Source organism: Saccopteryx bilineata, chromosome 7, assembly GCF_036850765.1.
Source record: "Saccopteryx bilineata isolate mSacBil1 chromosome 7, mSacBil1_pri_phased_curated, whole genome shotgun sequence".
NCBI lineage: Eukaryota > Metazoa > Chordata > Mammalia > Chiroptera > Emballonuridae > Saccopteryx > Saccopteryx bilineata.
Window position 1 is genome coordinate 83,686,096 of NC_089496.1, and position 14,236 is coordinate 83,700,331.

Sequence of the window (14,236 nt, forward strand, 5' to 3'; positions counted from 1 at the left end):
CAAGTGATGTCAAAGCTGACATTTTCTGAGCTCTGAATGTATGCCATTCCTGTTGTGTTTTCCACATCTTAGCTCGTTTTGTCCTCACCTCAGCCCTTTGTGGAATGAGCTATTAGACCCCACCCCATTTTACAGATGAGACCTTCCTCGACTGCCCATCTAGACCAGTGCCTCTCATTGCCACCATTACCCTCTGTGACCCCATCCTCTGCTACCTTGCTTTGTTTTTCTTTATAGCATTTAGCATTTACTTGATATTATAAAATTTATCTGGTTGTTTATTCTTTCTGTTTGTCTCCTCCAGTAGAACAGAAGCTCCATAAGGACAGGGACTCTATTTTATTCACTGCTGTCATTCCCTGTGTCTAGAATAGTGCTTGGCACATGGCAGATGGTCAGTAAATATTTATCAATCAAAAGAATGACTTTGGGTTGAAAACAATAAAAGGTATAATAAAGCTTTACATAGTGAAACATAAATTTCTATAGCCAAACCATTCCCACTTTGTGTTCAGAATTTTTTTTTCAGAATTTTTTTAAACAAATAGTGTGTTTAGTGTAAGTTTTATTTATTTAAGATAAATGAAAAGTCAAATAAAACCTAACAATCTGATTTTTGCTCAGTAGAAATGCACAACATTTTTTGGTGTAGAACAATTATTCTCTGTATTTAAATTTATTGAATCTTGATTATTTTGGAATATTTTCCAAATTACCCATATAAGGAAGGCTTTGTTTGTTTTATTTTTTTATTTATTTTTTCTAGATTAGATAAAAAGCAAGTCAAGGTTTGGATAGTTATGTTCTGCAAGCCTAACTTAGCTGATTCATGAATTTTTAGGATGATGCAAAGTTTGCCTTGGGACAATTATCTAGACATTTTACAAATCTTTTCAGGGTACCTTTTGTGGGTCTATTTTATGATTATTAAAATGTATTTTAGATTTAATTAAAATAGCTATTATTTATTGAAGGCCTTCTAGAATATGTACCAGATACTTTCCATATGTTGTTATACTTAATCTCTTCTTAAAAACAGTTGTATTGGTTTTGTAAAAAATAAAATAAAGAAAATATGAGCGATATGACCAGTAAAATATTCAATCAACAGTAGAAGTGAAAAAGTAAAAATTATCTCAAATCTATCTACTTTTAAAAACAACTCTATGAAAATTATTCTTGGCCCTATTTTACCGATGAAACAAGCTAGAGAAAACACTGAGAGCCCCCAACTGGAGGTGGCAGTGTTGTGTTAGACCAGGTGACTCAGACAAGAAGATCCAGCCTTCACCACTACCTGATATTACTCTTCAGGACATCATTGTACTTACTTGGCAGAGGTATGGGTTTTTGATGGACTTGCCTGAAAAGAAGAATTTCAGATTAATTAAAGGGCAAAGCACAAGATGAATAAGTTTGACTTTTTGTTTACAGTGAAGACTCTGTGAACCTGTGACTCTCACAAAGGAGTCAACAGGAATGGCCGGTGGGCCAGATCTAGTGGTAGAAAAGGCACCAAAACCTTCAAGATAAGAAAAATTGTTCCCTTCACTTTTGGAAAAGGAGGCACCTCGACTAATGCTACATTTCAGTGAAGTCCAATAGTTAACCCGAATGTTAGGTCTCTGAGAGTCTAAGCAGTTCTTTTAAAGTTGTTACCTACTTAAAAACTTAAAACCCTTTAAAATTTAATTGCAAAGCAATGAAAGATCAGACCTTTACAAAGCATACAAGCCAGTGCCACTGTGTGGTATAACAATGCAAGCGTCAACGGCTGCAGCAACAGAGGAAACCTGTTTTTAAAGGCAAGGGTTCTTACTTCTGGGCAGATGGAAACACTGGTGACTGCGCAGATTCTTGTCTGTGACTAGACCCTCGGTGGCGTTCAGCCGGTATAGGTTTTTCTGTATCAAGAAAATTCTTATATTAGAATCAGAATAAAATTTCTGTCCCCATGTCAAAACTTCGCAATATCAACCGAGAAGCACAGGATTTGGTCAGATGTCTTTGTATGAACATACTTTTCACCAGTATGTCATCTGATTATGCACCTGTCAGTCTGGTGATGTATTTGTGCTATTAGGACCAGGACTTCCACCCTAGTGTTACAGATATACCCTACTGCCTCTGATTTCATCCCCTGGCAAGGTACCTGGGGATGGAACCTGTGGGATCTGGACCTTTAAGTGTGTGAGTGCAGGTGGGAGCCAGAGGTGAGCAAGTTTTAGTCACCCACCGCCTGCTTTCTATCTGGGCTCCACACAGAGGTTCCCACACCCTGAGTGTGTCTTCATTAATCATAAGATGTGACTATAAGAAATTTCATTCTGATAAGTGGTAAAATATGATATTTTGTGAATTATCTACTCTTTTTGAAAAATTAATTGAGCAAATTCAAGGTTAACTCTACAACAATGTTAATCTCTTTTGCATTTCACTGTGTTTTCCTGAGGGGGAGAGGAAGGGGAAGAGTTATAACTAGTACACAGGGAACCGGGCACAACCCAAAATATAAGAAACTTATGTTGAAGGTCATCGTGAACTTCACTGCTGAACCATTAATAGATGTGATTATAAATTATTTAATGCTCTATCCTTCCTCAGACTTGGTGTAGGATGTGTTATAATCTGGGTGTGTCCATAATGTGTCTCCTGAATGGAAGAAAGGTTGAAATTTATTGGTCTCCTGTTATAGGAATCCATAAAGAATAAAAGTAGTAAGAACTCAAGGATGTAAATATATGGTAAGATAGACTTCAGGGATTTTTTGTGTTGCACTGAAATTCAGGAGCCTTGAACTACTGAAGATTGTGTTTCAAGTTTGTGGCAGTTACTTTGAGCTTCCATGGGAGAAGTTTTGTTCACAGCTTAACAATTCATTAGGTTCAGAAGGAGGAACAATGAACACATAGGTTCCCACAGCTAATTAGCATTGACCACACTTACTTGGTCCTGCCATCCTGGAGACTTCCTCCCTATGGGAGAAGAGGCTGTTTTGGGGTATGGATGGCCATTACCATATTCTTGAAATAAGTCACAAAAGAGGTTGTATGCTGAGCTTCTGCACTGGCAGCCCTTTGGGAATGAGAACATTTGAACTGCATAGAACATGTCACGAGCCCCTCCTTTGCTGGTGTTCAGGGGTTCCTGAAGCCATGAAATTTGCACAGGGTTGTACTAACTTCCTGTAGAGGCCTGCCCTATGGTTCTGCTATCACTCCAAGCTCCCTGCTCAGCAGGCACAGAAGACAGCAATGGTAGGGCAGCAAGACAAAAGCATCAAAGGAGAGGCAGGCAAAAGCAAGACAGCAGAAAGGGAGTGATATTCAGAAATTGCCCTGGGGGGAAAAGATATGGGAACAGAAGAAAAAATCTATTAAAGAAATTAATTATTGGAGTAATTAAAGCAGACAGACAGGTGAATTGTAATGGACATTCAGAAAATGTCCACCATTCATCATCATAGAAACCAGAATATCTTATGTAGATCTGCCCATATTAACTCAGGAAATGGTGAGAACACTTATTAAACTTTAAACATTAGGTATCTTCAAGTGTGGAATCAGATGGGTGCAGAAAATTTATTTTTATATAGTATTTTAAGTATTGAGATTATGCCTAATTCTTACTGTTTTCCCCCAGGACTTTTCAAATACAAATATTTTAAAAATGAGAATATTTTAATAAAAGGTATATGTAAGTTTTTAGGGTTATGATAAAACAAAGAAAGAAAGCATTTAAAGATGTACTAAGACAGACATTTGAACTCTGAAAACATTATTTTGAAAACTTAGCAAAAGAACTAGTTCAAATAAACAGGTTTTTTAAAAGTTGCATTTCTTAACTAAACAGTCTAAGATACATGAATGGCTCTACATTAGTCTTCACAGTAATGGAAAGCTATGGCTCTGTTTCTGGCAAGGCATACCTGTCTGCAGAGAGACAGATGTGGGCTGTGCATACTGTAACCCACACCAAAGATGCTGCCCAAGTAATCTCAGGTCCTGACCAGCTTTGCCATTCACTACTCATTACAATGGAAAGGCCATTTTGTTTAGAAAATCTAGTTTTGTAGTTATAACTACCTTATAAATAAAGAATTTAGAAAGACATTTATATACAAATTCTTAATTAAAATAACTTTTATAAGACATGCTCCTCCCTTAAAATAATGTAGATTTACCTTCACAAACATTTGAGGCATTCTGTTGAGAAGCAAGCAGAGTCTATTAAAAAAAAAAAAAGCAAAGATATTCAATACAGTTGAATATGGAAATAAAAGTCAAAGCAATATTATTAAAGCAAATATTTGGGAACAACATTTCTCTGACTGATAGCTATTCTCTCAATCACAAGAACAACAATTAAAAACATACAATCTTGATTTCCAAGAGTAATGGTGGTATAAGAGATACTCCTAATATCTCCCTTGAAATTTCAACAAATTGAACAACTATAATTCAGTGGAGGAACCCCAGCTGGGCTCACAGGTATGCCTGAAAGATCCAAGCACTGAATGGACTGAAGGTGGAATGGGGTGAAAAAGGGGGCAGAAGATAAAACACAATCACACTGGGCTTTGGAGAGGAGAGGAGACAAACATCAAGTGACTGTTGTTTTTTTCTGCTGGACTATGGGGAGGAGCGAAGCTTAGGCTCTCTGGATTTTGTCTAAGGGGTACAAAGAGGGGAACTCAGAGTGACTGGGGTCTCCTTCTTCCCAGAACAGAAGTGAGACAAAGGGGCAGAGGAGGAGAGAAACCAAAGCAGCTAAAGCACAGGGTCATGGCCAGTGTTCTCATGGTCTGCCTGCAGCTCACAATCAGCAGAGACAGAGAAAGCTAAAGTGAGGCCCACAGCCTCCCAGATCCCACCTCTCTCACCTTGCAGTGCCGAGAGTAGCAGAGACAAACCCCACAGCTAGCTTTCCAGAGCTGCTCTATCCCCTGAAGAACAGAGGTGCTCCACATCGGGTCCCCAGGTCTGTTGAGTTGTGGGATGGAGCATGTGGAAACCTGAGATCACCATTGCTAGAGCCATAAAGCCATAAAGCTGAAGCCCTAAAGCCAAAGCTGTATGGCTGAAGCCATAAAGCCTTCACAACACACCCCACCCACCAACGTGACTGCAGCCCCACCTACATCATTGCCACAGCAACATCTCAGTGGTGGACAGCCCAGGAACTTCACAGAACTAAAAGTTGTAATACAGCAACACCTCCTGGAATTAAACCTCTCAAAACTGAAATTTACCTTTCCTTTTTTTCTTCTTATTCTTTTTCTTTGTTTTGAATTTTATCTTATTTAGATTTTATATTTTTTATTCTTATTTTTTGTGGTGTTTTGTTTTTTATTTTTTGTCTGCCTTTGATCTTTTTTCTGTGGTTTTTCTTGTCATAATTTAAATTTTTTTATATTTTTATTGTATTTTTTATTTTAATCTCATATTTTTAATTTTTCTTTTGTTAGAGTTCTTAACAATACCACTTTCAAATGCCATCAATGAAGAAGAAATTTAATACCATGACTACACAAGACAGAGACATAGTTCAAAAAGAAAATGAAAAATCTCCAGAAAAAAATCTCAATCACATAGAAACCTTGGAATTAAATGATAGAGAATTCAAAACTGAAGTTCTGAAAGTACTCAACGAGATGTGAGAAAACACCAACAGGCAAATTAATGAGCTCAGAAAACAAACTAATGAACAAAATGAACACCTCACCAAGGAGACTGAAACTTTAAAAACAGAGATGAAGAACTCAATACATGAATTGAAAACTGAGGAATTAAATTTAGCTAATAGAACAAACCAGATAGAATAAGAATCAGTGATGTCAAAGAGAAGCAACTAGAGATGCTACAGAGAAGAGAGATACTCACAAATTAAAAAAAAAAAACAACTGAGAGAGCTCTACAAGAGTTGTCTGATTCCATCAGAAAGAACAGTATAAGGATAATGCGTATATCAGAAGAAGAAGAAAGGGAGAAAGAAATTTTCCAAGCCTGTGGAAAGAGCTAGAGCCTTGAATCCAAGAAGCAAACAGAACTCCGAGTTACCACAACCCAAACAGATATACTCCAAAGCACATCATAATAAAATTTTCAAAAATCAGTGAGGGAGAAAGAATCCTCAAGACAACTAGGGAAAAAAAGAACATAACAATATAAAGGAAAGCCCATTAGGTTATCACCAGACTTCTCAGCAGAAACTCTACAAACCAGAAGAGAGTGGACCTACACATTCAAAGTACTGAAAGAAAGGATTTACCAGCCAAGAATATTATATCCATTAAAGTTATGCTTCAAATATGAAGGAGAAATAAAAACTTTTACAGACATACAGAAGCTGAGAAAATATATCACCAGAAAACCCCCACTGTAGGAAATACTCAACGAGATTATTCAACCAGATACAAAGAAAAAAAAACACAAATCAAAACTACAAGTAGCCTGACCTGTGGTGGCACAGTGGATAAAGCGGCAACCTGGAACAGTGAGGTCACTGGTTCAGGGCCCTGGGCTTGCCTGGTCAAGGCACATGGGAGAAACACCTACTCTCGCTTCTCTCTTCCCCTTCTCTCTCTCTCCTCTCTCTAAAAATTAATAAATAAAAACTTGAAAAAAAATAAAATAAAATAAACTTTCCTTTAAAAAAAAAACCCAAAAAAACTACAAGTAAAAGCTCCAACAAAGTCACAATAAAAACAAGGATAATCTGTGACAACAATAACATAAAAGAGGAGAGGATAAAAATCTGCAGTAGCAAAGGAGGATGGAGTGCAGAAGCACTCATAAGACAAAGGACTTTTGTACATAGAAACATTTTTCTCTTAATCACCTAGTGGTAACCACCCACACAAAAAAAGCCACCAATGAAACACACAGCTAAAAAAAGAAGAAACAGGGGAAAACAGTACAGAATACCATCAAACAGAAATAACTGACATAAACAAAAAAGAGAAGAACCAAACAAGACAGAGCTACCAGAAAACAAAACATAAAATGGTTATAAGAAATTGGCAAGTGTCAATAATTACCCTAAATGTAAATGGACTGAACTCACCAATAAAGAGGCACAGAGTAGCAGATTGGATAAAAAAGAAAACCCAACCAATGCTGCCTTCAACAGACACATCTAGCCTACCTGTGGTGGTGCAGTGGATAAAGTGTCGACCTGGAATGCTGAGGTTGCTGGTTCTTGCCTGGTCAAGGCAAATATGGAAGTTGATGCTTCTTGCTCCTCCCCCTTTCTCTCTCTCTCTCACTCTCTTTCTCTCTCCCCTTTCTAAAATTAAGAAATAAAATCTTAAAAAAAGAGAGACACATCTAAGCTGCAAGGACACAAGGAGATTCAAAGCAAAAGGCTAGAAAAATGATTCTCCAAGCAAATAATATCCAAAGAAAAGCAAGGGTAGCCATACTCACATCTAACAATGCTGACTTCAAGACAACAAAGTTAACCAGAGAAAAAATGGACATTTCATAATGATAAAGGGGACATTGTATCATGAAGACATAACACTTCTTAATGTACATATATGCAACAAATGAGGGAGCACCAAAATATATAAGACATCTACTAACAGATCTAAAAATAAAAGCAGACAAAAACACAGTCATACTTGGAGATTTCAGCACACTATTGACAGCTTTTTAGAGAGATCATCCAAACATAAAATTAATAAAGAAGTATTAGCCTTAAACAACACTTTGGACCAAATGGACATTTATAGGACATTTCATCCCAAAATGTCAGATTATACATTATTCTCCAGTGTGCATGGAACATTCTCAAGGATAGACCATATGTTGGGCCACAAAACTAACATCAACAAATTCAGGAAGATTAAAATTATACCAAGCATATTTTCTAATCATAAGGCTTTGAAATTAGAGTTCAGCTGTAAAAAGGAAGTGAAGAAACCCACAAAAACAAGGACATTAAACAACATACTTCTAAAAAAATGACTAGTTCAAAGAAGAAATAAAAGCAGAGATCAAAAGAGATATACAGACAAATGAAAATGACAACATGACATAACAAAATTTCTGAGTTGCAGTGAAAGCAGTAATAAGAGGGAAGTTTATCTCATTACAGGTTTATATCAAGAAACAAGAGAGATCCCTAACCTAACACCACACCTCAAGGGACTAGAAGAAGAAGAAGGAAACCAACCCAAAGTCAGCAGAAGAAAGGAAATAATAAAAATTAGAGCAGAACTAAATGAAATAGAGAACCAAAAAAAAAAAAAAAGATAGAAAAAATTAATACAACAAAGGGCTGTTTTTTTTTTAAAGATCAATAAAATCAACAAAACACTGGCTAGACTCGCTCAGGAAAAAAGAGGAAGGACTCATATAAATATAATCCAAAATGAAAGAGGAGAAATTACCACAGACATCATAGATAGACAAAGGATCATAGTAGAACATTATGAAAGATTATATGCCATCAAATTCAACAACCTAGAGGAAATGGATAAGTTCCTAGAACTATACAATCTTGCTAGACTGAGTCACAAAAAAGTGGAAAACCTAAACAGACCTATAAGCAAGGAGGAAATAGAAACTATCAGAAACCTCCTCCAAAACAAAAGTCCAGGACCAGATGGCTACACTGGTGAATTCTACCAAACATTCAAAGAAGAGTTGATATTTATCCTTCTCAAAGTCTTTCAGAAAAATAGAAGCAATACTCTCCAACACATTTTATGAAGCCAACATAACCCTCATACCAAAACCTGGCAAGGATAACACACACACAAAAAGAAAACTACAGACCAATATCCCTAATGAATACAGATGCAAAAAATCCTAAACAAAATACTAGCAAATCGAATACAACAACACATTAAAAAAATACACCACAATCAAGTGGGATTCATTCCAGGAGCATAAGGATGGTTCAACATAGGGAAATGATTAACATAATATACCACCTCAATAAAAGAAAGAACAAAAGTCATATGACCCTATCAATAAATGCAGGAAAGGCATTCAATAAGATATAACATCCCTTTATATTTAAAACACTCAATAAAATTGGAATAGAAAGAAAGTGCCTCAACATAATAAAGGCCAAACATGATAAACCATTAGCTAATATCATATGGAATTATGAAAAAAGGATAGCTTTTCCTCTAAAATCAGAAGCAAGACAAGGCTGCCCCTACTCTGCACTCTTATTCAACATAGTTCTGGAAGTTATTGCCTGAGTGATCAGGCAAGAGAAAGAAAAAGAAAGCCTTCGTATCAGGAAAGAGGAAGTTAAGTTATCATTTTCTTCAGGTGACATGTATATAGAAAACCCCAAAGACTCCATCAAAAAACTATTAGAAACAAGAAACCAATATAGTAAAGTCACAGGATATAAAATCAATATACAAAATTCCACTGCTTTCCTATACACCAACAATGAAACATCAGAAAGTGAACTAAAAAAAATTCTGTTTACAACTGCAACAACAAAAAATAAAATATCTAGGAATAAATTTAACAAAGGATGTGAAGGACCTATGTACTGAAAACTACAAAACATTATTAAAAGATATTGAAAAAGACACAAGGAAATGGAAAAATATTCCATGTTCATGGATTGGAAGAATCAACATAGTTAAAATGACCATATTTCCTAAAGCAATAAACAAATTTAATGTAATCCCCATCAAAATTCCAATTTTATTTTTTAGAGAAATGGAACAAAAAATTACCAGGTTTGTATGGAACCATAAAAACCCTGAATAGCTAAAGCAATCCTGAGGAAAAAGGATAAAGCTGGGGGTATCACACTACCTTACTTCAAATTATACTATAGAGCCACGATAATCAAATCAGCATGGTATTGGCAGAAAAACCGACATACAGACGAATGGAACAGAATTGAGAGCCCAGAAATAAAACCACATATATATGGACATATCATCTTCAACAAAGGAACCAAAAACATACAATGGAGAAAAGAAAGCCTCTTCAATAAATGGTGCTGGCAAAATTGGAAAGCCACATGCAAAAGAATGAAACCTGACTACAGTTTGTTCCCCTGAACAAAATTTAATCCAAAATGGATCAAACACCTAAATATAAGATCCGAAACAATAAATTACATAGAAGAAAACATAGGTACTAAACTCATGGACCTTGGCCATAGAGAACAATTTATGAATTTGAACCAAAGGCAAGGGAAGTGAAGGCAAAAATAAATGAATGGGACTATATCAAACTAAGAAGCTTCTGCACAGCAAAAGAAACTGACAACAGAACAAATAGGCAGCCAACTAAAATGGGAAATGATATTTGAAAACAACAGCTCTGATAAGGAGTTAATATCCAAAATATATAAAGAACTGACAAAGCTCAGCAACAAACAAGCAAGCGATCCAATTAAAATATGAGGAGAGGACCTGAACAGACACTTCTCCCAAGAGGACATACAAATGGCCAACAGATGTATGAAAAGATGCTCATCTTCACTAGCTATTCAAGAAATGCAAATCAAAACTACAATGAGATACCACTTCCCACCTGTGTGATTGGCTATTATTAACAAGACAGGTAATAAAAAGAAACCCTCATTCACTGCTGGTGGGAATGCAAATTAGTACAACCATTATGGAAGAAAGTATAATGGTTCCTCAAAAAATTAAGAATAGAACTACTGGCCTGACCTGTGGTGGCGCAGTGGATAAAGCGTCGACCTGGAAATGCTGAGGTTGCCGGTTCGAAACCCTGGGCTTGCCTGGTCAAGGCACATATGGGAGTTGGTGCTTCCAGCTCCTCCCCCCTTCTCTCTCTCTGTCTCTTCTCTCTCTCTGTCTCTCTCTCTCCTCTCCAAAATGAAGAAATAAATAAAAAATAAGATAAAAAAACAAACACCAATCTCAAAAAAAAAATCAAAAAGTAAACACCTACAAAAATAATAATAAATATAAAAAAAATAAAAAAAAGAATAGAACTACTATACGACCCAGCAATCCCTCTACAGGGAATCTACCCCCAAAACTCGAAAACACTGGCGTATAAAGACACATTCACCCCCATGTTTATTGCAGCATTATTCACAGTAGCCAAGACATGGAAACAACCAAAGTGTCCCTTGATAAAGGATTGGATAAAGAAGATGTGGTACATATATACAATGGACTACTGCTCAACCATGAGAAATGACATTGTGATATTTACTACAACACGGATGGACCTTGAGAACGTTATACTGAGTGAAATAAGTAAATCAGAAAAAGCTAAGAACTGTTTGATTTCATACATAAGTGGGATATAAAACTGAGTCTCCTGGACATAGATAAAAGTGAAGTGGTTACCAAGGGGAAGGGGGTGTTGGGGGAAAGAATGTAAAGGGGGACAAATATAAGGTGATAGGAAATGATTTGACTTTGGGTGATGGGTATACAACATAATCAACAGTTCAAATGCTATAGAAATGTTTACCTGAAACCTGTGTATTCTAATTGATCAATGTCACCATGTTAAAGTTAATTCTTTAAATAAAATTTAAAAATAAAAATAAACTAAAACAACAACAAAAATCATACAGTCTCCAGTCTACCCTTTGCATTAAGTAACAACTAACTGGAGGTGTCTCATGGAAGGAGCAATGTCGTGTGGTGTTGGGACCTCCCTGCTCTGTCAGGAGGGTTGATGGGTACCATACCCCTAGCAGGTGTCTGGCAGTAGCGCTTGTGCAGTGGGGATGGGCACCTGGCTTTCATCTCAGGACCCCACCGTCTCAGCGTTTGCTGAATGATTATAAATGTCAGGTTACAGAATAGATACCAGGTCAAGGTGAGCTTCCTTGAATAGTGGGCTGGTCCAGGTTCCCTTTGTTCTGGCCAGAATCTGAGGTTAGTCAGGTTTATGTTGTGCCTGATACACAACTGTCAGGTCTCTGGCCAGAGGGGTGCGAAGTAGACACAGGGGATCCCCAAGGGGAAGACAGATGTCATGGGAGGCAGAGAGCCTGGCTGCTCATCTGCTACTGCCACTGAGTGAGGCCGCCAGGGTCAAATGAGGATGAACTCCCCGCAGGCATCGTCTTCCCCGGCTAACTGAAGATGCCAAGTTTTCCCCGACTGCCCAAGCAACACCTGCCATTGCTAAGACTGCTGTGTTCACCTTCGCTGGAAACAGTCAACTTTAAATAAGTGGATAAGAATAAACATTGTGGGAAATATGAAATGTGTTTAACAGCAAAATTAACTTACTGTCTTCAGTGGTGTAGCTGGCTTTCTCCTGGAGGATAAAAAAAGATTGGCTTTGTTAAAACACAGAAAGATAAAGTGGAACCATCTGCTTGTCATTCTATTGTCAAATATAAATTAGAGCAGTGGAAGTAATACGAGTGTGTAGGAAGACTGTCCTGAAGAGTGGAGACCGAGGAAGCAGGACCCTCTCCCCCACCTCAGAGAGAGTCCACCGGCAGATGGCAGAGGGGTGATTAGGGATAAACAGGAGCACCAGTCGCCAGGGAGTCAGCATAACTGAGCTCTTGTTCCAGTTCTGCTATTAATTACTGGAATCTCCAGCTTCTTTCTCTGGCAGTGAGAACAGTTGGAGATATAGGTTGCTCATCTGTACAATGAGGACCAGGATCAGTGTTTTCAATGTGTACACAGAGCCCTCTCCTCCTCCAGCTGCACCCTGGGCTACTACCTGGGGATGGAGACGGGATATGAGGGTGGCCATGCAGGTGAGGCTGCAGCTGGCACCTCCTCGTGCCAACTTCTGCCTGCTTCTAGGGGACTATTTTCTACTAGACCTCTGCCTGGGATTTCATTCTGGACAGAGAAATCCAAGACCAACACAAGTTTGAAAATCGCTGTGATTTGTAGTCCTGAAGGTGCTTACCTAAGCTAACATTCTGGTTGGTTTTATAGAGATTGGAATCGTATTGCTAAGGTTTAAAGCTTCTCTTCTGTGCTTATTTTATCACTGTCTGTCTGTCTGACTGTCTCTTTTGCTTTGTTTTTGGCTGAGTGCTGGAAGGGTGGAGGAAGAGTACTAACCATTCCCAAGTGCCTCTTAAATACCTGGCACTGGGTTAGGCTCCTCACATGTTGTTTAAGCTTCACAACAACCTTCTTAAAAATGGATATTATTACTACATTTTAGAGATTAGGACAGGAGCTCAAAGAGATTCACTAACTTGCCCAAAGTGATAAAGCTGAGCCCCAGAGGGGAGTTTTGCTTAATAAACATCCCTGAAATTAAGAACTTTGCTTTACACAGGGGCAAAATGCAGGCCAGCTGAGACACATTTAAACATGCTTTTACAACAATCTATTAAGCCACTTTAAAATTGTGGGGTCGAGGCCCTGGCCGGTTGGCTCAGCGGTAGAGCGTCGGCCTGGCGTGCAGGAGTCCCGGGTTCGATTCCCGGCCAGGGCACACAGGAGAGGCGCCCATTTGCTTCTCCACCCCTCCCCCTCTCCTTCCTCTCTGTCTCTCTCTTCCCCTCCCGCAGCGAGACTCCATTGGAGCAAAGATGGCCCGAGCACTGGGGATGGCTCTGTGACCTCTTCCTCAGGCGCTAGAATGGCTCTGGACGCAACAGAGCGACGTCCCATAGGAGCAAAGCATCGCCCCCTGGTGGGCAAAGCATCGCCCCCTGGTGGGTGTGCCAGGTGGATCCCGGTCCGGCGCATGCGGGAGTCTGTCTGACTGCCTCCCCGTTTCCAGCTTCGGACAAAAAAAGGAAAAAAAAAAATTGTGGGGTCGCTGGAATATTAGCGCATTACAATCCTCACCTGACAGTTTACAAAGCCCTTTGAAAGAGTGTTTCTCTTATCTCACCTTTGGAAGGAACCTTGGCAGTGTTGCTCTGATTGAACAGCCCAGTGTGTGCTGCATGAACCACGTGTTAGTTTAGAGATTGTTAACTGCTTAGAAGATGAATAGAAAGTAACGATTAAACCTCCTCACTGGCTTTAAAATTATTCAGGTGCTGGCAGAGGAAAATTAAGGTCGGTTGAGGCCCTGGGTGCAGAAGAAAATATTGGGCCCCTTACATTAGAAAAAAGTGTAAAGTTGGGGTTTCACGGGGCCCTTCAGAAGTGGGGCCCAGGGCACGCCTGGTGCGCCCGCCATAAAATCCGCCTCTGGGTGCTGGGGCATCTGTTTTGTGGAGCATTGTAGGGTAAAAGACTCAAGATTTAACTAGACGTTTATGGGAGGAAAGCCTACTGGTTTTCTATTTCAGCAGAGGCACCCCTAGAACAACTTGA

The 14,236-nt window shown here is 38.6% G+C and overlaps 1 protein-coding gene across 1 annotated transcript in view; it reads right to left on the bottom strand.

The window, feature by feature from the left end:
* BLNK (B cell linker) overlaps positions 1–14,236 on the bottom strand; it is a 94,373-nt gene that overhangs the window by 12,991 nt on the left and 67,146 nt on the right. The window contains exons 10-13 of the mRNA XM_066239988.1: positions 12,218–12,245; positions 4,184–4,226; positions 1,820–1,904; positions 1,332–1,363 (exon numbers count right to left, since the gene is read on the bottom strand). Coding sequence (XP_066096085.1) covers positions 1,332–1,363; positions 1,820–1,904; positions 4,184–4,226; positions 12,218–12,245 — 188 coding nt within the window. The remainder of the gene's footprint in view (positions 1–1,331; positions 1,364–1,819; positions 1,905–4,183; positions 4,227–12,217; positions 12,246–14,236) is intronic.